This window comes from Epinephelus fuscoguttatus, linkage group LG6, assembly GCF_011397635.1.
Source record: "Epinephelus fuscoguttatus linkage group LG6, E.fuscoguttatus.final_Chr_v1".
In the NCBI taxonomy this organism is placed as follows: Eukaryota; Metazoa; Chordata; class Actinopteri; order Perciformes; family Serranidae; genus Epinephelus; species Epinephelus fuscoguttatus.
In genome coordinates this window covers 46386839-46413550 of record NC_064757.1, presented here as the reverse complement: position 1 = coordinate 46413550, position 26712 = coordinate 46386839, and the positions used below count along the sequence as shown (strand labels likewise).

The following is a 26712-nucleotide window of genomic DNA, read 5'->3' as shown; positions in this document are numbered from 1 at the left end:
TTTTTTTCTTCAGCACAGAAAAAAATGAACAAACTTGTTTCAGTGTGTGTGTGTGTGTGTGTGTGTGTGTGTGTGTGTGTGTGTTGAGTGAATAGATTTTTCTATTACGAGAGACAGGAAATGTTGCTGTGTGTGAACATGCACTGACAATAAAGGAATTCATTCATTCATATTTTATGTTTCAGTGGAATTCTATGAATTTCTTAAGCTTCTTATTTTATCTTTGTTTTATTCAGACAGGTCTCTCTGTGTCTCCGACCTCTGCTGTAACATGTGGAGTCAATGCTAAGCTAAGCTAAGCTAAGCTAAGCTGAGCTAGGCAAAGCTAACGTGGCTGCAGCAGACAGAGAGTTGACCTGACGTGTGTTTGGCTGCAGCAGAGCTGCTGGAGATAAGAGGTTTCATCAGTAGACACAGTATAAATAGCAGCAGTGTGACTGCAGACAGACAGACGGACAGACAGACAGACAGGTGATGATGATGATGATGATGATGATGATGAAGCTGTTGGTGCTAGTTTTCTGTCTGAGCTCAGCCTCAGCTGCCAAGGTGAGTGTGACCTCATCACAGATCATTAACTGTAAATATGATGTCATCAACCCGACAGCGTGTCACAGCGTCTGACGCGCACTCTGGTTTTTATCAGACAAACAGGAAGTGGTGACTCTGTTGGGACTATTTTCAGCGGAGGATTAATCCACGTTTGGTGCTGTAGTGAGTGTTAGTGTCAGCCGGGCTTTAACTACAGTCAGAGTTCACACACGTTTAATGGAGATCATTCCAGACCTTTCCAGGACTGTTTAAGGACCTGAACTAAGATTTCCAGGACTGTTCACTAACAGGAGCATCACACCATCTCACAGCTGCATTAACATCAAACATCTGAAAGTTTCAGTGAGTCACAGCCGTGAAAACGTTCATGAGCCAACATGTAAAGTCACACTGTCACATTTTATTTCTCTCTGATTCAAACACATCAAACTTTATTCAAACACACGTCAGGCAGCGCATGGCAGAGCTGCGTCACAGCTACAGAGAATAAACTCACCATCATGTGACGTTAAGGGTTAAAGCTTCTACTCTAACTGTGTCACTACACATGACAAAACTTCAGGGGCTGGTCGCACAAAACACCTTAAGTTAAGATTTTCCTTAAAGTCCCCATTAAGGTTTCCTCACAATAAAATCGTTTACACAAAACACCCTTAAGTCTTCTCTCACTTAAGTATTTATAGTTTTCTCCTTGTCTTGGTCTTATACTTAAGGAATCCCTCAACCATTGCACAAACGACCTTAGCAACCAAAGCAAGGTAAAAAAAACCTTAAGGTAGATCCATAGAGTGTATGAAATAATGGACATACGTCACCCGGCAGTTTGTGGACTCCTGTTTTGAAGCCTCGCGTTCCATGTTTCAGCCGTCACCATCTTGTTGAGCCAGAAGTGACCATATTTGGGTGAGAAGGTGGATCTATCTACCTGTCAGTCAAATAGGCCCCGCCCCCTGAATGATGTGTAACTTTAAGTCTTAATAAAATGAAAACAGGTGAGTTCTGTAATAATTCAGTACAGCTGTCATGAATGTTTTAAAATGATCTACAGAGACCAAAACAGGCTGTAAACATGTTGATTTCTACACGTTAATGTGGAGCTCTGTGGGGACGGACTCACTGTTGGAGCCAGCCCCTAGTGGACATTAGAGGAACTGCAGGTTTTGGATTCATGTTTCATCAAGTGAGATCACCGACCACAGGCCTGTGTTATGTGTGTGTGTGTGTGTGTGTGTGTGTAGCTGGGGGTGGTGCAGACGGAGGGGGGGCAGGTGGAGGGGAAGAGCCACAGGATGGGGCTGTTTAGGTCCGTCGACGTCTTTAAAGGAATCCCCTTCGCTGACGTTCCAGGAAAGTGGGAGAAACCAAAACCTCACCCTGGATGGAGCGGTGAGTAACTCACACTTCCATCGCACTCTTTCCCTGACAACCAGGCCCGTTGCCATTTCCTGTAAAAACAGACTTTTTTTTTTTTTTAAAGTCACAATGCAGGTAGAAAGGGTAAATGAGCACGCCATCCCTGAATGTCCAGAACTGACACAGGAGAGCGTCACATTTAGACGTGTAGGTTCACTGAGTGTTTGAAGAGCAGGGATGAGATTGTGTTGCTCTAAGCGTTGAGCTAACTCTCTACATGAACCAGAGTTTTGAAATTTAACAAACATCCAATCAGAGAGCTTCAGTCTCTGTTGCTGGGCAGCAGATGGCAGGATGAAGTTCTTTCAACTAAATGGATGAATTCACTTTTAAATTTTGTCCAGAACAGATTTATTAAGAATGTTTGCGGTGACTCAAAAAGACGTGGTTAGCTTAGTGTAAGTTAGCTTAGCATAAAGACTAGAAACAGAATGTGACGCACAGGGAGCATGTACTCGTCTACAGAGATCACCATGTTTCTACAGCAGCCCTGAACGGACAAACCAAACAATGACTCTAGATAGAGACATTCATGTGTTCATGTCAGCCACCTTAGTTAGCAGCTCCTCTGTGACGAGCAGTGTTGATAAAACACAGATTTCTTTTATCCTGAAACTTCTTTATTCAGTGTTTCCTGGTGTAAATCAGCTGGTGTGTGTTTCTGAGAGGAAGAGACCTCTGAGGATAACAACAACAACAACAACAACAGTAAAACAGGAAATGGAATAAAAATGCTGATGTTCGTTGTTTCCAGGCATCCTGAAGGCCACGACAAATCGGGATCGCTGCCTGCAGGTGACGCTGCTGCAGACAAAAACCCAGGGCAGCGAGGACTGTCTGTACCTGAACATCTTCGTTCCACAGGGACGGAAATGTACGTAACACACACACATGCTCACACATCCATCCGTCCCAAGTCTCTTAAATTATTGCTATTTATCTTACCTAGCCGACTTTGCTAGCCGTTTAGCTCCTCCTACCTAGGGAAAAATGCGAGGAGCTAGCGCTAGGAGTGCTGAGCGAGCATTGTCGGTTTAAGAGACATGAGACGTCCTTTCCACTGAAGCGTCACGTGACGTGACGTCCATTCCTGATGACGGCGGAACCGCTGGATCTGCTGCATAATGGAGCCAGCATTTGGCGTTACTATGGGTACATCCCAAGTCTCATTATATTCGCTGATCAAAGCCGTAACCTCTACCCCCCGCCGTCATGACTCTGGTCACACACTTTTGCATGTAGCAGCCGCACATCCCCGACAGTCCGATGAACAACGCAACGGGTTGTGACTGAAATAAAGACTAATTGCAACATAACAATCTTGCATGAAATATCATTTCTCTTTGAAGTAGGTACGTGAATTACGCGATTCATTACAAAGAATGCATGTAACGGGTACTTACTCTTGTACTGTTTCTCCGCCATCTCGTTCAAATGTGCCAGATGTAGAGGGCGGGTATTTATACGTCATGGCGTTCAGCTGAAAATCTCTTCCGGGTAGGAAGCTCTCGACCATCCTAGCGCTAGCTCCTCGCTGCACAAATAAGAGACTTTGCACGGCCTAGGAGATGGCGGACCTCGAATGACTTCCGGTTCAAGCGAGGAGCTAGCAGTAGCACTATAAATGGATGTACCACACTGATCACAGTGTTTCACAGCAGTGGAGGAAGCACTCTGTAAAAATGATAACACCACAAGGTGAAGAACACTGCGGCGGCTTCGCTCATAAAATCCAGACAGTCGTTCAGTTTGTGATCGAAACAACAGATCTGGTTCATCTGTAGTTTAAAATATGTAGAAGACATCTGGACATTGGGGCGTCACAGATCGGCCTTCTGATGACCATGGCAGAAAAATCCAATATGGCCGCTTCCCTATGGCTACATCTTTGCTGCAGCGGTCTGGGTTTAAGAAGTAGGCGGGGCTACGGTCACTAACCTTAAGCCAGCCAGGTTTCGAGCCTCTTCATATGGTTCCATGTATTTCTGTTTCCATCTTTGTGTTTGCACCTGTCATTTACACGTAACCGGCGCTTTTATCGACGAAAACGAAGATTTAAAAAAAAAAAAAGTTTTTAAAAAATATCCGTTTCTATGGAGACGTGTAAACAGGATGGACGAAGATTTTGGAAAACGATGACGTTGCAACCCAGTTCGCACATGCCTATTAGGCGCCTGGGAACCACAACAACAATGGCGGATATATGCTGGGTTGTTTATGTTTTGTTAGCACTTTTGGGACTACTTACGAGCTTACAAATGAACTTAGCACTGCTGCATCAACATCACCGCTACATCGGCGCACAAAGACGTCTGCAGCAAAAAGCTGCTGTTGTTGCGTTTTCCTGTAAACAGGGATATTGTTTTCATAGCTGATCGAGTAAACCCGGAATTTTTTAAATACGGGATACATAAAAATCCGTTTTTATTTGTATGTGTATCCGTGTAAACAAGGCCTTAGTGAAGCTGGGGCGATGTTATGCTGTGACAGGATGTTCATTCATCAGGCTCCACCCACTGTGCCCAAAGACTCCAAATAAATCATACATCTGAGTATTCCAGTGTGTTTTCAGTGCTTAGAAATATGAAACAGACACCAAGTTTGCCAGAGTTAAAAATAAAACTTATCTTAAGGAAGCCGCCATCTTGGAAATATGCAAATTAGGGGTCCAGATGCATCCAGTCATAAAAATAAACATTCCAGTGAGTTTCTGATGGTCAGAAAACATTAAACAGACACCAAGTTTATATCTGTAGCACGCCTGGTTCACATGATAAACAGTTTTCAGGTGGTGGCCATATTGGATTTTGCTGCCTTGTTCATCAGAGTGCCGATCTGTGACGCCCTGATGTCCAGATGTTTTCTACATGTATCAAACTACAGATGAACCACGTCTGGTGTTTTTATCACAAACTGAATGATTGGTCAGTTTTGCCGCCACACTAGATTTTTATACTGACAGGAAGTGATGTAACAGATGTGACGCCAGATGTCATCAAACAATCTGTTGTTTCACCTCCACAGTTTTCTTTTGAAGTATCTGAAACTCAGTGATGATGATGATGATGATGATAATCATGACGATGACGTTAAGCTCTTCATCGTCCCCTCTGTGTCTTCGTCAGTGTCTACAAACCTACCGGTGATGGTGTACCTGTTCGGCGGCGCCTTCCTGTTGGGGGCGTCCAACGATGTGGCGATCCTCGGGGACTCTCTGTACGATGGGAAGGAGATGGCTGATAGGGGTGATGTCATCGTCGTCACGGTGAACTACAGAGTCGGTACGCTGGGTTTCCTCAGCTCCGGAGACGCCCGACTGCCAGGTACGACCGAAACACAGACACTGTCATTGATCTTTGATTGTGTCTCAGTTTGTGCACATGTTCGACCTGATCATTCACTCAAACTGCTAATTACTGTTAGCTGCTAACTGGAAGAACAGCAGCTGAAAATGGCTACAGATTCTCCTGCAGAGTTCGACTCTAAAGGTCTACCAGGTGAATCGACCCTGCCGGAGGAAGCTGGGGTCAGACCGGGGTCGGACCAATGTGCTGTGTTTGGATGCCTGCTGGTGATTTCCCAGCATGCATGTGATCAGAGCTGTGGTGTGTGTTTATCAGTGTGTGAGCAGATAAAGTGTCTGTTAGCTCAGCTGCTGCTCAGATCTGATGACTCAGAGTAAATGTTCAGATCATTTCTGTTTTCAGCTTCAGCTGCGACCGGCGGAGCTCAGGTTCAGGTGGGAGGCGGCTCAGATGTGATGCCTTCACCGTTTGTTGGCGACAAGCTGCTGTATGTCTCAGCGACAGTCCGGTACACTGTCAGACCTTTTCAGAGAACTCTGGGAAGTTTCTGTCTGAAGAGTGAAGTTCTGTCTGATGAAAGTCTGCGATAAAAATTATTATACGTTTTATTCACGGAGTCCATTTATAGATGCTCAGAGACACTTTATATTATAACAGATGATTAAACTAAAATATGAAACAATCACAGTTTCGTAACGTAGAAACTTGGTGTTGTGAGGAGATCATCTTTCTCTCTGCTGCTAATCTCACAAACTACTGGACCAATCAGCCTCAGACTGTGACTGCACATGTATAACTGTACACTCATGGACCGCTAATGGTTGTGATGATTCAGAATAATTAAAAACCTGTTTTATTGACTCCTCGCTCCTCTTAACCAGCCGGCAGGGGCCACAAGTTCTCCAGAAATTATCTTGAGCCACACCAGCCTGACAAACTGTTGGTGAGTTGGTTTGTGTACATCGTCTCCATGACAACGCACAGAGCCGACTGTAAACAGACACGTGTCACAAACTGCAGTAAAAACATGAGCTGAGCCGTACGTTGTGAATGTGCTGTATACATGTCCAAATAATGCTCCTAAAGCCTGATTAACTCCGACCAGTCCAGCTGCCGCTGTGATTGGTAGATCCCAAAATCTACTTGACACTCAGTAGATGACCGTCGTGTTTTCAGCTGCTGACTGAAGAACATCTAACAGACACGTAATTATTTTATTAGCATTTAGCTGGTGCTGATTTCCAACTCTGAGGAGTCCCACTGTGTTCTTTAGTTCAGTCACTTTAATCACAAACTCAGGAGAAAGTAAAGTCTTGTGGAGAATGCGGGCATCGATCCCGCTACCTCTCACATGCTAAGCGAGCGCTCTACCATTTGAGCTAATTCCCCTCTACAAACAGTAATTGAGTAGCTCCGCCCACCTCATCTGCTCCTCCTCCCCTCCATTCCACAGTTTTCCAGACTTTGCAGGCCTGTGGAGTCACTCTGGAAAGAGACCTGGATGAGAGACTGATGTAAAGCTGAACACAGCGTGATGCAGAGAGTGGTGACCCACAGGAACAAAGAGGTTTGAGATCATTTCTACTTGGAGGTCAGAGGCCGTGATAATTACAGCACACAGATGTCATGTTTGACAGTACGTCTGGTTACTGTTGCCAGGCAGCCTGTTTTTCTGGTGACGTTCTCACAGTAACACTCGCTGACTTCTTCCTCATCCACAGAAGGTTTTGTTTGTAAGCAACCGGACATTCATAGCGTTCTGCAACGAGCAACACAATGAGCATAAACGCCTTTTGTCTTCTATGGAGGCCTGTGCTACGGCAGGAAAGTAAAGTTGACTGCGACGAGGATGGGATTCGAACCCACGCGTGCAGAGCACAATGGATTAGCAGTCCATCGCCTTAACCACTCGGCCACCTCGTCTCTGCTGGGGTGTGTTCAAGGTGATGACTGAGCGTGATGTCATGAAAAGCAAACACTGTTGACTCTAACTGGACTTTTGTTGTCAGAGTATCGATGCCCATATTCTCCACCAGACTTTATTCTCAGTTGATAATGAGTGAAAGACAGAGAGACATCAGACAGACTGACATACAGGTGGTGTGAGCTGACCTCTGACCTCTGACCCTGATGATGAAACTAAACAGTGACATCAGCAGGTTCCAGAGCAGCTCCATACAGTCTAACATGAGCCTGTATGCTGATGACACTTTTATATCCAACAACAGTGAAGTCCCTCAGCTGATGAGGAGGTTTTCACACCGTAACAGAAGATGAGATGAGTTCAACCCGACTGAGACGACCCTGAGGAGTCCCACTGTGTTCTTTAGTTCAGTCACTTTAATCACAAACTCAGGAGAAAGTAAAGTCTTGTGGAGAATGCGGGCATCGATCCCGCTACCTCTCACATGCTAAGCGAGCGCTCTACCATTTGAGCTAATTCCCCTGTGAATGAATGTCTCATGTAGCTCCGCCCACCTCCTCTGTGTGTGTGTGTGTGTGTGTGTGTGTGTGTGTGTGTGTGTGTGTGTGTGTGTGTGTGTGTGTGTGTGTGTGTGTGTGTGTGGTGCGTTCAGTGACTCAGATGTGGTTCCAGTGAATGTCACAGCTGCAGTAAAAGCTGTCTTGTCAGTCAGACGGCTGATCAGCTGTTCATGGTTCTCTTCAAAGCTGTACTGTGGCTCTCTGAAGATGCGCTCTCTGGATCTGCCAGTAAGGCTCCATATCTCAACACCTGCCTGGAGCTGATTGGTTGGTTTCTGATCCCAGTTTAGTTTTGTAGCATGTTAACAGAGGATGAAGTTGAGATGTAGCAGTGTTCCTGTAGTTCAGAGCTCTTTAATGCAGCCATCACAGACACATGTTGTTTTCACATGGAAACTGTATGTTAGATATCAGATGGCTGCTTTGGACGAGGTCTGGAGGATCTGAGCTGATTGTTTCACTGATAATGGAGCATGTTATCTTGTTGACATGTCACATTCAGGACAGACTAAAGAACCTGCGACGAGGATGGGATTTGAACCCACGCGTGCAGAGCACAATGGATTAGCAGTCCATCGCCTTAACCACTCGGCCACCTCGTCTGCTGGCTGCTGTTGTTTACAAAGTCCAATCCAGGTCACCTTCCAGGCTTGGAAAGTCTGGAAATGTGTGGACTGTAGAGGAGTATGTATGACCATGCAGCATGGTCATACATACTCCTCTACAGTCCACAGCATTGTTAACTCAATTCTTTTTCACCATGGCAACACATAACCATACACAGGGGAATTAGCTCAAATGGTAGAGCGCTCGCTTAGCATGCGAGAGGTAGCGGGATCGATGCCCGCATTCTCCACAAGACTTTATTTCAGTCGAGGATATACTGAGTGAAAGACAGTGAGTTATGAGACACTGTTTGGATGAGCAGAGTAACTGTGGAGCAGCTCACAGCCAGTTGTTTAAAACCAACGTCTGTTGCTCTGTGGTTGAAACTTCAGTCAGGTTATTTTGGGAGTTCCAGGAGGGGGGAGCTGCAGTGGAGAAGCTGCTCCGGCTTTGGTGCTCAGACCTGGGCAGTGATGAAGTGATGTCCTGGTGGGTGTCTTCACTGTACAGAAGAACTTTCTTCATTTCTCATTGGAGAAAGAATTCTTCTTCATCAGACACGTGCACACTCAGGACTGATAAACCAAACCACAGTGATGTCACACTGACAAAAACAATCACTTCCAGACAGATACAGATATGTGAAATCATCAAACTTGTTTTTTTCTGTTGTCATTTTCAACGTTTAAAATATATCAGTAAACAAGGCACTCCGACCGATGTTTGATTTTATGTTCTGTGTTGCTTTGCTGGCGTCTTTAATAAACCAAATCTACCAACACAGAAGCTAAACAATGTGCTGCTGTGGGACACAGAAAAATGGATTCAAGCCACCAAAGAAACTCAGTTGCACCTAAAAAGATCATTAATGTAAGTGTACGCTGTATTTAGAATATTCTCTCCACTGTACTTTGTACATTAACCTATCAAGGCAGCTGTAGACCAGCGACTCCAGTGCTCTGCAAAGTAAAATTACTCTGTTCCCATAAAATGTTTGTACATTTTTCTATGAAAAGTAATGCAGCAAAATTTATATGTCCCATGTAATCATGAGCCAGTAATTCGTGAGTAACCCACATATTTTGGAAGGCTGCGATCATGTGACCAAAGCGCTCATGGGAGTAAACAAGGAAGCAGTCCCCAGCGGTGTTGGAGGCAGGTTGGGTCGGTGGACGGGTCACACAACCACAGACTTTAGTCCTTTAACATCTGAATTTTAAGGAGGCTACGTCATCAAATCCTGCTGAAGGACTGTTCCAATGTCAAGGATCCTTTGAATTTTACTGAGGACAGAGTCCTTCATTCAGAAAACTTTCAAGGATGCATGTATGTATCTAGTACCCACAATTCTTTGTGCAAGATTTGCTGGAATTGAAGGCGGGACCTGTTTAGAGACGCACACCTGGGCACTGGCCTGTTCCAGTGTGTGTTCCAATGTTAGGAAGGAGCCTTGTCTCGCCTCTGTAGGACCCGACTGGGAAGGACCCGCCCTACCAAGGAAACATCGTTGACTCTGACAAGCACCATTTGAATCATTTTAAGATACATTATTCCTAAACCTAACCTCTGTAACTTTATGTTAATTACATAACTTTACTTTAAGGACGTAACATCACTCATGGGGCATAAATTCATAAGATATCATATGAACCGTTCTGTGAGGATACGTTGCTGCAGATTCCTGTCAGAAAAGACTGTCTTCAGGTAAAGTGGTGAAAATATTCTGAATGAAGCGAACACTCACACTGACAATGTTGTTTTTAGGTCGGCTTTTTTGGGTGGTTAAAGATTAACTAACTGAGTCAGTGTTGTTCAGCGATGTTTCAGCGCCGGGGTTTTCAACCTGAAGGTTACTGTAAACAAACACTGTGATTCAGTTTATAGACATGCATTAACGGAGAGATGTGGGCTCCCAGTCCACACTCTGTACTGGTCAGTGTGGGGACTTGAAAGTGCCACCCCAAGCTATGTCCTACGCCGAAATGCCGCCACCGACATGTTAACTCTGAGGAAGCAGCAGTTTAAGAACAGTTTGATATGAACTCGTCTGATGACCTCAGTCAGAGACAGGAAACAGTGAACAGGTGATCCTTTTACCTCTCAGGTAATTACGGTCTGTGGGATCAGCATGCTGCCATCTCCTGGGTCCGCAGGAACATCGCGGCGTTCGGAGGAAACCCCGACAACGTCACCATCTTTGGCCAATCAGCCGGAGCCGCCAGCGCCAGCTTCCAGGTCAGAGATCGAGTTCAGATTTTTAAAGAAATGAAATGTTTTTGACATAAAAACAATTAAAAAAAACTTAATGATTCTCACAATAGTTGCTAATTAATTTTCTAATCAATCATCTGTTTGTTTGGGCTGCACTCGTAATTTTTCCTTTAATTCATTCACAAAAATCTTAATTTGCAATGTAACACAGTAAGACAACATTTGTTTGTATATCACTTCTTGCATGACGCCCATCATCTCATTAATCTTAATGTGTCTGTTTGTCCCCTCAGATGCTGTCCCCCTACAATAAAGGGTTATTCCGCAGAGTGATCACTCAGTGTGGCGTGGCCCTCAGTCCCTGGGCTCTGCAGAGGAACCCCATGGCTCTCACCAAGAAGGTCCACAAAACACTGTCGACTGAAACATGGATCAAACTGATTCTGTTTAATTAACATCTTGTTTTTTTGTTCTGCAGATCGCTCGTAAAGTCGGCTGCCGGAGAAGCAACGAAGACGACATGATCACTTGTCTGAAGATGAGCGACCCGGTTGGTCTCACCATGGCAGGAAAAATTGACGTGCTGCTGATTCTGGGAAAAGGTGAGAACATCTGGAGCAGACAGAAACACTTTGACCCTTAAGTTTAGTCTCACTGTGTTTAAAGCTGCGTTAAACAGCTTTTCACCAGCAGGGGGCAGAATTTAGACCCCAAACAAACTGTTTAGACTGTGTTGAGTCACCTCATGTCACAGCTGTTTGGATACGTTAAACTCCAGATGTCCAACACTCCTACTGAGCAGGGCACATAACTCCTTGAGATCAGGTGGAGAGATCCACTTCCTCTCAGGAGGAAATCCAGAAAGGGGAAGGTTATTTAAGTGTGGGAGTGGCCTATTTGAATCCATTTTGTTTGAGACCATGCTGCAAGGTGAGTGTGTTTGCTGATCCTGTGAGTTTATCTTCTCTATCTCCTTTAACTTTAGCTTATATTGTAGTTATGCTATGTAGCGTGTGAAATAGAGTATGGTGAATGTGCTAGGAAAGGTAGTATCAGCCCTGTCTCTACCTGGAGCTCGCATGTACGGAGCCTGGGTTTGGTTGAAGATGGCAGTGCTGTTTGGGCTGAGAAAGCCATGTGTAAGTAAGGTAAAGGAGGTTATTGGGTTGGTGTGGGGAGCAATGAGACCTGGCATTAGCGGAGTGTCTCTGGGACGCCAGAGATCACTGTCTAGCCTCCTGGAGGTGTCGTGGGACCAACTAGATGAAACACTGGTGAAAGGAGGTTCCCACCTGATGACCCCAAAGACATGCTAGTTATCACTGCTCACTGGTCTGTATAGTTAAGCCTTGCCATAATAGCTTATCATAGGGCTTAGGAGGTTATTCACTGAGTGCTGATCCTTTCTCTAGAGCACAAACTTCTTGTGTTTATTTGAATTGAAATGTTCTTTATAGCTTCATATGTTCCCTGAAGTTATTCTGACTCCTGAGAAACACCCTCAAGAAAGTCATCAGAACAGCAGACAGAGTTTGCAGAACATGGATGGATTATTAAACAGGCCAACTAGGCACAGGGCCAGGGACCAATAGCATCAGATGGCCCCCCTCACCTTACCTGTAAAATGTCAAATTAACACATACCAACCACAAAGAGACACAAGAAGACCATGACGAGATGAAAAGGAACTGCAAGGAGACAAAGGATTACTACAAAACAGGCAAAACAACCAAAAAAGGCACAAAATTACACAAAAAAGGGGTGTCCAGGAGCTCAGTGGAATCCCATGCACAAACGCTATGTCCTTGCCGCAGTGGCCATGGGCTCGATTCCTGCCCTTTGCCCTTTGCTGCATGTCATCTTCTCTCCCTCCCCCTCTCATATTTCAACTGGCTTATCAAATGAGGGTTAAAAAAAGCCAAGAAAAAGCTGAAAATTACCCCAAAGAAACCCCAGCAACTACGAAAAAAATGAAAACAACTACAAGGAGACAAAAAAGGCCAAAACGAGACACAACATGACAAATAAGACACAAAGTTACCTCAAAGAGACACAAAATCACAAAAAGATGCAAAACAACTACAAAGTGACATAAAACCAAAATGACCACAGAGACCCAAATGACTATGAAATGATACAAAAAGGCCATAGCAAGACACAAAATGACAAAAAAGACACAGAATTACCCCAAAGAGACAAATATCACTTCAGAGAAAAGTGACTACGAAAAGACAGATAGCAACTACAGGGGAATGAGAAAAGAGACACAAAGAGACAAAAAACACACAAAATTACCTCAAAGAGACAGGAAACCACTGCACGGTCTGTGTGTCTTGCTCCCATTTAAGAGAGGTGGTGGGGCCCTTAGCATATCTGTGGGGCCCGTTGTCTCCTTATCGGCCCCCTGGTGCAGAAGGAGCTTAACAAAGTCAACCAGATGTCTCTCCCGTCGTGGACTGTTAGAAATAAGATGATTTTTTGTGACCCCTGAAGGTGGATACGTCCGTCTCAGTCTCCATAAAGGTGGAGACGTCCATGTCAGTCTCTGTCTTTTCCCTGTAGGTGTGGTCATGGATCTCCTTGAACTTGCTCCAGTGATTGACGGTGACTTCATCCCTGATGACCCCAGTCGGCTGTTTCATAACGCTGCTGGGGTTGATTACATGGCCGGAATCAACAGCATGGACGGACACATCTTCGCTGGAGTCGACGTTCCTTCAATCAACCAGAGGAAGGCCAACACCACCGTGTGAGTACTGGAAGGCTGCTTCAAGGCTGCTTTAGACACCGCAAAACCAGGACCAGACACCAGACTCAAGGAGATTCCTAAGCAAAGATGATTATGATAGAAAATTTAGACTTACAGTAATTTTTCTATTCATCACTAAAACACATTTTTACATCATTAATATCAGAAATGTCGACAATATCAAATCTTTAGTCTGTGATTCTACTACTACCATACACCACTCATTTGGAGTCCCACAGGGCTTCATTCTGGGCTTACTGCTCTTCAGACTTTGATGATGATGATGATGATACGAATTTTACATAATGTTGGATACACACTGACAGTCTGTTTTTGAAGTCCCATGAACCGGAATTTATGGATCTGGTGGGCTTGTATTCTCAAATTATGTACAAAGCAAGAAATAATTTACTGCCTGGCATCACACAAACATGTTCTTGGACAGAGAGGGGGATATAACTTAAGAGGAAAATTAAATTTGAAACAAGGTTGTTTTCGCACCACTCTGAAAACTATGTACACATCAATTTGTGCAGTCATTTTGTGGAACACACTGGGTGAAGAAATCAAACAAAGTAAGGATATCAGTTTAAAAAGAGGTACAAAGACAGTATTTTCTTAAGGAACACAAATGATTAGAGGGAAGGTAAAACACACTCAGGTTGATACTGTTGTTGTTGTTTTTTTTTTATCATCTTGTATTTCCGAATTTGTATTATACGTATATAGGGTAATATTAGCTATAAAGTATAAAGAAGTGAAGTGATGTAAATGTGGGGTTAATCAATGGAAAAGAGCAGGTATGTATGAAACAGTTTGATTAGTGATTAGTGATAGATTAGTATAGTGTGAGAGTAGGGGTAGGACTAGACAAGCATGTTGCTTCTTCCTACTCCTTCTTGGACAGGAAATATTTACGTTTCTCATTTTGAGTTTGTACATTATTAACTGTTTTGTCTCTGTTTTGTATGTTTTTTATCCTACAAGATATTTTTCATTTTTAAATGTTTGAAATAAATAAATAAATCAAATCAAATCAAATCAAATCAATCTTTATATGTTACCACATACAAAAAACATCATTAACATCCATCACTATGCAGACGATACTGAACTCTAAACAGCTGTTGTGTAACATGTTCATGTTGGTCCTCAGAGAGGACGTGAAGGGTCTGCTGGCCGGTCTGACCAAAGAGAAGGGAAACGCTGCCATCGACTCGGCCTACAGGGTTTACTCATCAACTTGGGGGTCGGCGCCAGATCCAGAGGTGGTGAAGAAGACGGTGGCCGACATCGAGACTGATTTCCTGTTCCTGGTTCCCACTCAGATCGCCCTCCAGCTCCACGCCAACAACGCCAGGTCAGCTCTGAGGGAGAAATAAATACATTTGATTTTTTGTAAATGTAAACAATAATTTTACAGAGTGAAATTATCCTTTAGTCTCTGCTGTGACTCACAGTGACAACATCTGAAACATCTGAACCTTCAACAGGAAGTGAAAGAAAAAAGGTTTTCATGCTAAAATCCTCTAAAATGATGTTTTGAGTTTGCTGTTGTTTGTCCCTTAGTGGAGCCCATACCTACTCCTACCTGTTCAACATGAAGACTCGTATCCCAGGATTCCCTCGCTGGGTGGAGGCGGAGCATGCCGAGGACCTGCAGTACGTGTTCGGTAAACCCTTCGCCACTCCACTGGTCTACTTCCCCCGACACCGCAATTTGTCCGGGTACATGATCGCGTACTGGACCAACTTCGCCAGGACCGGGTAAACTCCCAGCATGCACTGCAAACACACAGGCCGACACACCTGAGTACAAACTGGTCTACGTTTAGACTGGTTTCTGTTGGTCTAAACTGGTTTCTGTTGGTTTAAATTGGTCTCCATTGGTCTGGACTGAACTGAACTGATGAAAACAGATCTGGTCTGACTGGTCTTTTTTAAACTGGTGTAAACTCTGCTCCTGTCTTCAGTGATCCCAGTAACGGTAACCATAAGGTACCAGCTCCCTGGCCCGTCTATACCAGAACCCACCATCCCTACCTGACCATCAACCACAAGATCAGCAAGTCCTCTGTCAGGTACTCTACTGAGATTCTACTGTACTCTACTGTGATTCTACTGAGTCCTACTGTGATTCTACCTTACTCTACTGTGATTCTACTGTACTTTACTGTGATTCAATTTATCTCCACTGCGCTCGACTGTACTCTACTGAGATTCTACTGTACTCCACTGTGATTCTACTGAGTCATACTGTGATTCTACTGTGATTCTATTGTACTCTACTGTGATTCTACTGCACTCCACTGTGATTCTACTGAGTCCTACTGTGATTCTACTGTGATTCTATTGTACTCTACTGTGATTCAATTTATCCCCACTGCACTCCACTGTGATTCTACTGTGATTCCACTGTACTCTACTGTGATTCAGTTTATCCCCACTGCACTCCACTGTACTCTACTGAGATTATACTGAGTCCTAATGTTGAGTTCTACTGTGTTCGACTGTACTCGACTTTACTGTATTCTATTGTACTTTACTGTGATGTGTTCTACTCTGCTGAACATTACTCTGCTCCTACTCTACTTGACTCTATTCTACAGTAACTGTCCTCTACTCTGTTGTGTTCTGTGTCAGTGTATTCTATTGTAATCTACTGTATTCTACTCAGCTGTCTCTTTAATACTTCTTTACTGTGTTCTACTCTACTTTACTGCCTGTTGCTTTGTTTTACTTGTTTTTACTCAGTTCTATTTTTTTCTCTGTTGTATTCTACACTACAGTGTTTTATCATGTTACTATATCATAGTCATTCTGCACTTTATTCTTCTCCATCAGCTGACCTAACTCGGACTAAAACTGTATTCTATTTTCATTCTACTGGATGGAAACAATAAAGCTTTGAGAGATGCAGATGATGGTTTACTGTCAGAGGAGATATGTATATATGTATATAATATTTGAGAGTAATACCTGTGTTTGTTCTGTGCAGCTACGACCTGAGATCAGAGTACGTCACCTACTGGACTCAGACCTACAGCCGCCTGCCGTCAGTCAGGAGGGCGGGGGAAGAGGAGGATGATGGAGGGATGAAGAGAGAAGAGACGGAGAACTGATCTGACAGCAGAACATCTGACTGCTGATGGTTTTATTATTAGTCATTCTTCCTCTGTGGTGACTGAAACACTGATAATCACAAACAACAACAAGTGAAGATGTGAACAGAATAAACATGTCAGGTTTACCTGCAGCAGGTGTGTTCTGTACTCTTCTTCTACTGTTTAATAAATGAAACTCAATTCTGAACTCTGGCTCTTTTATTCCTTCACCGAACAGCTGATCCACGTTATTATCTTCAGACCAACATCACTCAGTCAACCAGTGACTGATCTACAAGTCTCTAACTGAGGTGGAAAGTAACCAGTATACACTGCTGAAAAAACTAAGGGAGCTCTTAATGGTCACAGTCTGACAGGAAGTCAGTCAAACTTCAGTCCAGTGATTGTGAATCAGTTTCAGCTGCTTTGGGTCAAATCAAAGAGACAAACAGGAAATGGTTTTACATGTGGTGTCCACAGACAGTTGCTCTCTCCTTATCCTTCCTCACTGATCCTTCTCTAGTTTGGTCTTCTGCTAGAGTCCTTGGCACTACTGGTAGCATGAGGCGGCACCTGCAGCCCAATCAGGTTGATACCAGACACCAGGAGACCGGCCGTTACACCAGGAGAGCTGCACAGGGCCGTAGAAGGGCATCAACCCAGCAGCAGGACCGCTATCTGCTCCTTTGTGTGAGGAGGAACAGGAGGAGCACTGCCAGAGCCCTACAACATGACCTCCAGCAGGCTACTGGTGTGCATGTTTCTGACCACACTGTCAGAACCCCACGCCCTGGGTTCCTCCTGGTGCAGAGGGCCCTGGGTTCCTCCTGGTGCAGTGGGCCCTGGGTTCCTCCTGGAACAGTGGGCCCTGGGTTCCTCCTGGTGCAGAGGGCCCTGGGTTCCTCCTGGTGCAGAGGGCCCTGGGTTCCTCCTGGTGCAGAGGGCCCTGGGTTCCTCCTGGTGCAGAGGTCCCTGGGTTCCTCCTGGAACAGTGGGCCCTGGGTTCCTCCTGGTGCAGAGGGCCCTGGGTTCCTCCTGGTGTAGAGGGCCCTGGGTTCCTCCTGGTGCAGTGGGCCCTGGGTTCCTCCTGGTGCAGAGGGCCCTGGGTTCCTCCTGGTGCAGAGGGCCCTGGGTTCCTCCTGGAACAGTGGGCCCTGGGTTCCTCCTGGTGCAGAGGGCCCTGGGTTCCTCCTGGTGCAGAGGGTCCTGGGTTCCTCCTGGTGTAGAGGGCCCTGGGTTCCTCCTGGAACAGTGGGCCCTGGGTTCCTCCTGGTGCAGAGGGCCCTGGGTTCCTCCTGGTGTAGAGGGCCCTGGGTTCCTCCTGGAACAGTGGGCCCTGGGTTCCTCCTGGTGCAGAGGGCCCTGGGTTCCTCCTGGTGCAGAGGGCCCTGGGTTCCTCCTGGTACAGAGGGCCCTGGGTTCCTCCTGGTACAGAGGGCCCAGGGTTCCTCCTGGTGCAGAGGGCCCTGGGTTCCTCCTGGAACAGTGGGCCCTGGGTTCCTCCTGGTGCAGAGGGCCCTGGGTTCCTCCTGGAACAGTGGGCCCTGGGTTCCTCCTGGTGCAGAGGGCCATGGGTTCCTCCTGGTGCAGAGGGCCCTGGGTTCCTCCTGGTGTAGAGGGCCCTGGGTTCCTCCTGGTGCAGAGGGCCATGGGTTCCTCCTGGTGCAGAGGGCCCTGGGTTCCTCCTGGTGCAGAGGGCCCTGGGTTCCTCCTGGTACAGAGGGCCCTGGGTTCCTCCTGGTGTAGAGGGCCCTGGGTTCCTCCTGGAACAGTGGGCCCTGGGTTCCTCCTGGTGCAGAGGGCCCTGGGTTCCTCCTGGTGCAGAGGGCCCTGGGTTCCTCCTGGTGTAGAGGGCCCTGGGTTCCTCCTGGAACAGTGGGCCCTGGGTTCCTCCTGGTGCAGAGGGCCCTGGGTTCCTCCTGGTGCAGAGGGCCCTGGGTTCCTCCTGGTGCAGAGGGCCCTGGGTTCCTCCTGGTGCAGAGGGCCCTGGGTTCCTCCTGGTGCAGAGGGCCCTGGGTTCCTCCTGGTGCAGAGGGCCCTGGGTTCCTCCTGGTGCAGGACCCGGCCTCATGTGTCCAGAGTGTAGGCAGTTCCTGGATGATGAAGGCAGTGATGTCATTGACTGGCCCTCTTGTTCCTCTGACCTAAGTCCAGCTGAGCACCTATGGGACGTTATGTATCGCTGTGTCCACCACAGACTGTCCTGGAGCTCACTGATGCCCTGATCCAGGTCTGGGAGGAGATCCCCCAGGACACCGTCCTCCGACTCATCAGGAGCTCAGACGTTGTCAGGAGGTCATACAGGACCAGCCTGTGAGTTCAATGTTTGACTTTGATTTTGAATACAGCCCTCAGTGGGTCGATGATTTTGGTTGTTGAGTCATTTTGTTCTCAACTAATTATAAAGTGTTCATCAGTGAAGATTTTACACTTCAGTCATTCGTTCATCAGGATCTGATGTGAGTTTCAGTGTTTCAGAGACATCAGAACCATGTTGATGAGACGTTCTTAGAAATGTCAAAAATATCAAAGTGAAGATTACTGCGATGAACACAATCAGCCACCAGGAGGCGTGCATGTGACACCAGGTGATGTTTGCATGTATCAGTCTATGGTATCAGCTCCTGGAGGAGCAGGTGGTGAGGAGAAACAAAGTAGAAGAATAAAGACAGAGTAAAGTCACCACAGAGTGGATAGGAGGTTGGATTTAAATAAAAGTGTCAAAGTGTGAGATGGAGGAAGGAGGAGCGGTGGTGACGGAGGAGGTTCACGTTCACATGCTTAGTTCTGCATTACATGTTGCAAAAGAGTGAAGGCAGGAAACACAGATGACACACTCAACGTCTCTCTGCTTCACACTGATACCACAGACACACACAGGAGGAGGAGGAACCAGACAGTAAACCAAGACAGAAGACAAGAAAGAAGGAGAAATAAAAGGAGAACGTAAAGGAGAGAGTCAACAAAAAGAGGTGCAACGAAAAGAGTCAAAAACAACGCAGAGGAAAAAGAAGGAGGTGAAGAGGAGCGCGCCACAGCAAGAAGAAAGGAGAAGGAGGAGGAGGAGGGAGAAAAGAGGAAGAGGATTCAAGAAAAAATTAGAAATAAGAAGAAGAAAAGAAACTAAGACGCAGAAGAGAGACAAAGCAGAAGAGGAAGCAAAAAGTTAGAGAGGAGGTGAGGAGACAGAGACAAGACAGCAGAAGACAGGAGGAGGAGGAGGAGGAGAAGGAGGAGGAGAAGTGGAAAGTGGAGCAGAAAGAGGAGAAGAACGAAGAGGTGAGGAGGAGAGGAGGAGGTGCAGCATCATCATGGAGGAGGACATCAGGAAGAAGGGGATGCTGTACCTGCAGCAGCAGAGGTTTGGAAAGGTACGTAACTCTAACACTGAGCTAACACAGTGCTAACACTGAGCTAACACAGTGCTAACACTGAGCTAACACGTAACTCTAACACTGAGCTAACACAGTGCTAACACTGAGCTAACACGTAACTCTAACACTGAGCTAACACAGTGCTAACACTGAGCTAACACAGTGCTAACACTGAGCTAACACGTAACTCTAACACTGAGCTAACACAGTGCTAACACTGAGCTAACACGTAACTCTAACACTGAGCTAACACAGTGCTAACACTGAGCTAACACGTAAATCTAACACTGAGCTAACACAGTGCTAACACTGAACTAACACGTAACTCTAACGGGAACTGCCCATTGGTTCGACATCCCATTGTTCCGACCATATTATATTCATTGTTCCGAAGTCCCGTTGTTCCGAAATCATCATGATGCCCTGTAGTTAAGGTCTGGTTAGGTTTGGGCACAAAAACCACTTGGTTAGGGTCAGGAAAAGATCATGGTGTGGGTTAAAATGAAAAAGAAAGTGGCAAACACATAAGCCGTGAGCCTGCTCCGCCTCAAGCCGGTCGAGGCGCACCATACGCCGCGGACAGTCAGACTAATGGGATGTCGAACCAATGACATGGACCCAACTCTATCACTGAGCTAACACAGTGCTAACACTGAGCTAACACAATGCTAACACTGAGCTAACACATAACTCTAACACTGAGCTAACACTGAGCTAACACAGTGCTAACACTGAGCTAACACATAACTTTAACACTGAGCTAACACAGTGCTAACCCTGAGCTAACACAATGCTAACACTGAGCTAACACAGTGCTAACACTGAGCTAACACATAACTCCAACACTGAGCTAACACATATCTCTAACACTGAGCTAACACAATGCTAACACTGAGCTAACACAGTGCTAACCCTGAGCTAACACAGTGCTAACACTGAGCTAACATGTAACTCTAACACTGAGCTAACACAGTGCTAACACTGAGCTAACACGTAACTCTAACACTGAGCTAACACGTAACTCTAACACTGAGCTAACACAGTGCTATCACTGAGCTAACACGCCACTCTAACACTGAGCTAACACGTAACTCTAACACTGAGCTAACACAGTGCTAACACTGAGCTAACACAGTGCTAACACTGAGCTTACACAACATTGGCACAGAGCTGACACTGAGTAAGGGTTAGGGTCATTACTCAAAAGTAATGGATTACACACATTACCTTTTTAAAGCAATGCATTAGGCAAATTTTCTTACTCACTTCCTGTAGAAAGTACTTGATTACAATACTCGTTACATTACTTTTGTGTTACTCTGCAACATCGCCTGTGATGCACCTTCACATAATTACCAATTAACAATAAAATAACTACAGAGCTAACACAGAGCTAACATTTAGGCTAGCAAACGCAGAGCTAACACAGAGCTATCACTGAGCTCTCTACACTAAAATGAGAGTGCTGTTTTTTCTTTAAAGAAACAGCTGTCTCTATTTCTACAGATCATGAACTGTCAAGTTAATCACACATTTACTGCTGCTCTGAGAGGGTGGTGCTCTGAATAACCAAACAGTACATTTAGACAACTCTCTGAATTTATGAACCGTCCAGATTTTTTTTCTTTGCCAGAGTGAGCTCCGACACCCAGGGCCGAATTCACAAAGAATGAACTGCGGCCGCTGATAGCACCTTGAATTGCACTTCACTTGCACCCGCAGTTTGCTCCGTCTTAACGTCCTATTCACAAAGGATATTGCGCTAATGATATACCAGCGCAAACACGCCCACAACGTTTGGCAGCTGAGTGCAGTTTGCCCCTGATTGCAATTAGCCACATGGCAAACTTATTTTTTTCACTTAACTGCATGTGGCTATTAGCGCTGGTATTAATTAGACTTTGTTTGGCAAAGTACTGAATACTGTATACCCTCATGTAGTGATGTCTGCTGGTGAGTCAGTCTGACAGTGTCGGATGGGTGGAGGCTGTGGATGTGACCCAGTTTGACCACTTTATCACTATTCCCTCTCACTTGAAGCTGTTTTTTTGTTATCTTTTGAATTTAATATGAATTATGGAACCGTTTTTGTTCACGTTTGTTTCCCCCGTTTCGTAAAATAGATTATTGAAAGTTGCTTTTGAAGTGCGTGACAGAAGTGCGTTTTGAGAGTGACCGCAGACTGTCACCTGTTCAACGCATCAGTATCTTCAGATGCCATTAAAGTAATAATGATTATAATAATAATGTCAAAATATTATTTACAGACTGATTTAACAGACGATCACTGCTGCCACGATCACTGGAAAGTCTGGGCGAGAGGCTTCCACAGAGGAGCGCCCAGTTTGCACCAGCTTTCTAAAGACGTTATTTACTTCACTCAAACTGCGTGTGGCTGTTAGCGCTGGTGTTAGTGAATTAGACGTTGTTTATCAATGAGGCTCATTTGCATAGAAAGGGGCAATTTTTGTGCCAAATATATGCATATTACCTCATTTAAATACGTGCAAATAACACCGGAGCACCGAGATGCAATCTGCTTGGCAGCGCAGTTAGTGGAGCATTTCACCCTCTGCACGTGCTTTGTGAATTAGACGCTATCTGTTTGCTCCATTTTTACCAGTTTAGCGGCCGCAAAAGCCACGCAATCCTTTTGTGAATTCGACCCTCAGTGTTTCATCTGAAGACTGCATCACTGTACGAGCAGAGGCAACAGTAACATTGACATCACTCTCTGTGTGTGTGTGTGTGTGTGTGTGTGTGTGTAGAAGTGGAAGCGTGTGTGGTGCGTCCTGTACAGAGAGAGTTCCTGTTCGATTTCCAGACTGGAGTTCTTTGAGTGTAAAGATGGAGGCAGTGTGGAGAAGAGCGACAAGAGTCTACGCAAACAGCAGGAGCACAAGAAGGTACAGTGGACTCTACTGGACTCTACTGGACTCTACTGGACTCAGTTGGACTGTATTCTACTCTGTATTCTGCTGTGTTCTATTTAACCCCGTCTGTTTCTACTCTGAAGTGTTTTCTGTTCTACTGTTCAGTCTGAAACTATGTTCTACTGGACTCTACTTCCTGCTCCAGAACACCAGACGTTCGGTTTTGTTTAATGTTGTAATGATCTCCTCTGTTGTGCTGCCGTAGCAATAACACACCCTGTTACCTAGGTAATAAGAGCCTGTGTGTGTGTGTGTGTGTGTGTGTGTGTGTGTGTGTGTGTGTGTCACCCAGGTGATCCGTCTGGCGGACTGTATCCGGGTGTCTGAGGTGGAGATGGACGGATGTCCCAGAGACACGGGACCCTTCCTGATCGAGACCACAGAGAAAATCTACGTGTTCGCCGCAGACCGACTGCAACTGGACGACTGGACACACAAACTGTGTGAGATCGCCTTCCCTGTAGGTACACACACACACACACACACACCCTTACTCTAACCAATAGACTTTTAGTGCTTCTCAAAGTCAAGGATCCTTCCGTGGTAGGACGGGTCCTTCCAAGTCAGATCCTACAGAGGCTCGGCAAGACTCCTTGAATTTGGTGCACACACACTGGAACAGGCTAACGAGTGGCCAGGTGTGCGTCACTGAGGAGACCCACCCTTAATTCTAGCAAAATGTGCACAAAGAATTGTGGGTACTTCGTACCAGCTGAGGATAAACACATGCATCCTTGAAAATTCTCAAGAGGAAGGACTCTGCTCTGCTCTGGTAGAATTCAGAGGATCCTTGACACTGGAACAGTCCTTCAGGGGGATACGATGAGGATCCTTCCTTGACTTTGAGAAGCACCAACAGTTTGTGGGAGGTATAAGAGTCCATGCCAGTGGGGGTCCTGGGCCTTGATGACGAGGTCCAGGAAGACACTTGGTGCCCTCTCAAAAGAGGCTACGTCATCAAATCCCACTGAAGGAATCCCAAAAGGTGAACCCAATCATCTGGATCGCCCCCTGGTGGCTGGCTGCAGGATGGGACAGATGGGACATGGCCAAACTAAAAAACCAAAGCTCATGTCAAATACATTTTTCCCAAAAGATGGTTTCTGTCACTTCAGGTCGTTCCTGTTACGCTGATGTTTGTTCATGTGTTCGTTTTTCTGATAAGTTTGGTTTTATTAAGTTACTTAATGCTACAAGAGGGCGTTTGGCGCCATGACTCAGCTTTGTGACCAGTCAATGTGCTCATCACCAACCGCACCACTCACGACTGGTCAGACAGATGCATGGGTAGGAACTTGACGCCACAGAGATCTCTGCTGCACAGACTCTGGCTCAGGATGACGCCACTGGCACAAGATGGCTGTTGTTGTATCCGAGATATTTTGTCTTCATTTTTGAAGAAATGATCATTTGTATATGAGTTACTCGTTGTATATTACGTTGAATTTGGGAAGTTTTTCTCTCAGTCCTCCAGGGTGAACGGAGAATCCAAAACCAGAGAAAACTCTTGATGAATTGAAACGTATCTCTTCTCCCTTCAGAGCCAGACTCCATTTAGAAAAACAGTGATTTAACATCAGTGAGCTCAGGAGCTTCTGGTCGACCGCTGCCTCTGTCGGTTAGTCTGAGTTATTGTGTGACTTTGTATTTTTAAAGGACAGTTCAGATTCACCGCAGCATAACAAATGCTCTGTGCAGTGTCAGCGGAGGTGTGAGGTCAGAGCATCAAAGTGTGAAATGATCTTCTGTCAAAGGTGAATGAGAAGCTGACCACAGTTCACTGGGCTGATGTGTGTCACACTGTGGTGTGGTGGACAGGTCGCAGCGGTGACGCTATAAATACTGACAGTAACAACATGAGCGGTGAGACCTGACGCTCCTGAATACTGCTGAACTGAAACATCTTTTCTGATGTGAAGACAAAGTTTGACTTTTTGTCTGCTCATTATTTAATTCTAGCTGGTGGACAGATGACTGTCGTGATTAGAGACAGAAAAATAAGTTTGTTTGTCACAACTTTTGGACTGTTTGAATGTGTCAGTAGTGCACTGCATTAAACTTCACTGTGCAGTGTGAATATGTGCGTGAGGAACAGAGGTTGTGGTTTTAACGGGTCCAGTGAGCGTCTGTCAGGCTTCAGGCTGCAGAGCTCTGAGTATTAAATAATGTTGGTGTTTATTTATTTGAGACTCTTTCAGATCTCGTTTTGTGCGTACACAGTGTTTATAAATGAGACCTCAGGGATGGTATGAGATTTTCATGGTGTGATAACTGTCTCAGACAATATTGCAGTTTTGCAGTATTCAACAGTTTTAATTCTCAGTCAGAGTGATCCTCACAGGAATGAAATCAGAAGGTAACAGGTGGACGAACAAATGTTTTATAACTGAGACTGAAACATTTAGTTTATGAAGTTTGTGTAAAAAGTTTCCTCTTATAATAACTAACTCAAATAAAGGAGAGATTCAACGTCCAGTTGGATTTTGTTTTTTGATATTGTAGATAAGTAAATGTACACAGTGTGATAACTGTCAACTTTAATATCACTGTAAACCTTAAACCAGTTTGCTGCTGCGGCCCCGCTCTGACCTCATGAGACTCGTCGCTGCTGAGCTCCGTCAGAGACCAATAAATGTGACAAAAATATTTTTCACTGAGACGTTGGGACGCGTCCAACCAGGTTTCTTATTAGACAAAACATGACCACAGCCAAATCTTTTTTTTTTTTTTTTTTTTTTTTTTGCCACTGCGCTGTCACAACAGGAAGTACGTGTTTTTTGTGTTTTTGCATCCGCCTGTTTAATGCACATTTTTAATAAAAAAAAAAATCTGATGTCAAACACCAAAAAAAATCTAAAAATATTGAAATATTGCAAAAAAGCTTTTCTGTGAGCCAGGTGAAAAACATATTGGTCATTTGTTAACTCTTTTAAAGACACTGTCTTGTTGTGATCTCTCCTCCTGCACTGACACCAGTGTTTATCAGTCCGGAGCCGACGAGCGTGATTTCACTTGTTCTTTTGCTGATTGTCTGAAAATGTGGTAAAAACTACTGACAATTCAAATGTAAAGAAACGTGAGGTTTCAGACGGTCCTCTGCTTGGTTTAATAAAGTTGGTTGTCATGGAAACGACATGGATCCAGCTGCTGATCTGATCACTATGGTTAATAATCATGTTTCGCACAGAATCTTTCAAAATAAAAGCACCAGTTTAACAGAGAATGTGATGAAAGATAAAGTCAGTGTGAAACAGTCTTAGAGTGAAACAGGGTCTGTGTGGTTATAAAAAGCAGCAAGATGACAGACAGCTGACCGTCCTGACTCACAGCTTCCCCTCTGTCTCTGTGTGACAGCAAGTGCACACAGACAGCCAATCAGAGGGCAGGGACACGTCCATCACTTCTATTAATGCATCAGACAAGTGCAGCTCTGAATCGCACACTTTTTTATCTGCAGCTGCTCCTGAGAGGTTTGTGTTGTTGCACACAGTCGGGACGGACGACTTCCTCATGACGCCACACTCTGAGCTTTGATGCGTCATATACCTGTTACCATGGAGATAAAACAGAACGTCGTCCTGGAGGTCACGGACGGATCACATCTTCAGTGAGGAACTTTGGATGGTGACATCACGTCTGAACCTCTCAGGTTATTTGAAGATATCGGCCTGTGACGTCACACGGACCGGACTGCACAGACCGATGAACGCTTTGTTAAATCAGAGTTTGGTTAAATGTAAAACGTTTTTTTTTTCTGCCAATAAAGTGAAATCAGATCAGACCGAACTGAACTGAATGAAACTGAATTCAGTTTAATTCAGATCAAGCTTCATTTTAACTCCACACAGGGAGAGTTTATAGATCTGATCATGTCTGACAGACACGAGAAGTGTTTCAGTGTTAAAATGAGCTCCTGACTGGTGATGTAGAATACTGTGTTGATGTGTGTGTGTGTGTGTGTGTGTGTGTGTGTGTGTGTGT

At 45.2% G+C, this 26712-nt stretch overlaps 2 protein-coding genes and 3 non-coding genes across 6 annotated transcripts in view; 3 read left to right on the top strand and 2 right to left on the bottom strand.

Annotated features, from left to right (window-relative positions):
* The first annotated feature begins 484 nt into the window (after nucleotides 1-484).
* On the top strand, nucleotides 485-16632 carry LOC125890870 (bile salt-activated lipase-like). The gene is made up of 12 exons (XM_049579743.1): nucleotides 485-549; nucleotides 1791-1938; nucleotides 2720-2839; nucleotides 5091-5288; nucleotides 10465-10595; nucleotides 10865-10972; nucleotides 11050-11173; nucleotides 13134-13320; nucleotides 14477-14680; nucleotides 14890-15087; nucleotides 15294-15401; nucleotides 16319-16632. The coding sequence occupies exons 1-12, from the start codon at nucleotides 487-489 to the stop codon at nucleotides 16440-16442; spliced, it is 1713 nt and encodes a 570-aa protein (XP_049435700.1). The 5' UTR covers nucleotides 485-486; the 3' UTR covers nucleotides 16443-16632.
* trnas-gcu (transfer RNA serine (anticodon GCU)) lies at nucleotides 7112-7193 on the bottom strand. The gene has a single exon. It is a non-coding gene; the product is annotated as a tRNA-Ser (tRNA).
* trnas-gcu (transfer RNA serine (anticodon GCU)) lies at nucleotides 8275-8356 on the bottom strand. Its single transcript has one exon. It is a non-coding gene; the product is annotated as a tRNA-Ser (tRNA).
* On the top strand, nucleotides 8538-8610 carry trnaa-agc (transfer RNA alanine (anticodon AGC)). The gene has a single exon. It is a non-coding gene; the product is annotated as a tRNA-Ala (tRNA).
* A 2515-nt stretch (nucleotides 16633-19147) lies between the features above and the next one.
* dok2 (docking protein 2) overlaps nucleotides 19148-26712 on the top strand; it is a 20720-nt gene continuing 13155 nt past the window's right edge. The window contains exons 1-3 of one of the 2 annotated variants that reach the window (XM_049579740.1): nucleotides 19148-19795; nucleotides 22567-22704; nucleotides 23024-23191. In XM_049579740.1, the coding sequence (XP_049435697.1) occupies nucleotides 19736-19795; nucleotides 22567-22704; nucleotides 23024-23191 (366 nt within the window). In that variant the 5' untranslated portion in view covers nucleotides 19148-19735. The remainder of the gene's footprint in view (nucleotides 19796-22566; nucleotides 22705-23023; nucleotides 23192-26712) is intronic. The other variant, XM_049579741.1, reaches the window with a different exon arrangement.

Excerpts from the sequence above, each read along its gene's own strand:
- LOC125890870 (XM_049579743.1), top strand. The coding sequence starts at position 487 with ATGATGATGATGATGAAGCTGTTGGTGCTAGTTTTCTGTCTGAGCTCA. Across the intron at positions 2,840-5,090 it reads CGTTCCACAGGGACGGAAAT|TGTCTACAAACCTACCGGTG; the intron begins GTACGTAACACA and ends TGTCTTCGTCAG. Across the intron at positions 13,321-14,476 it reads AGGAAGGCCAACACCACCGT|AGAGGACGTGAAGGGTCTGC; the intron begins GTGAGTACTGGA and ends GTTGGTCCTCAG.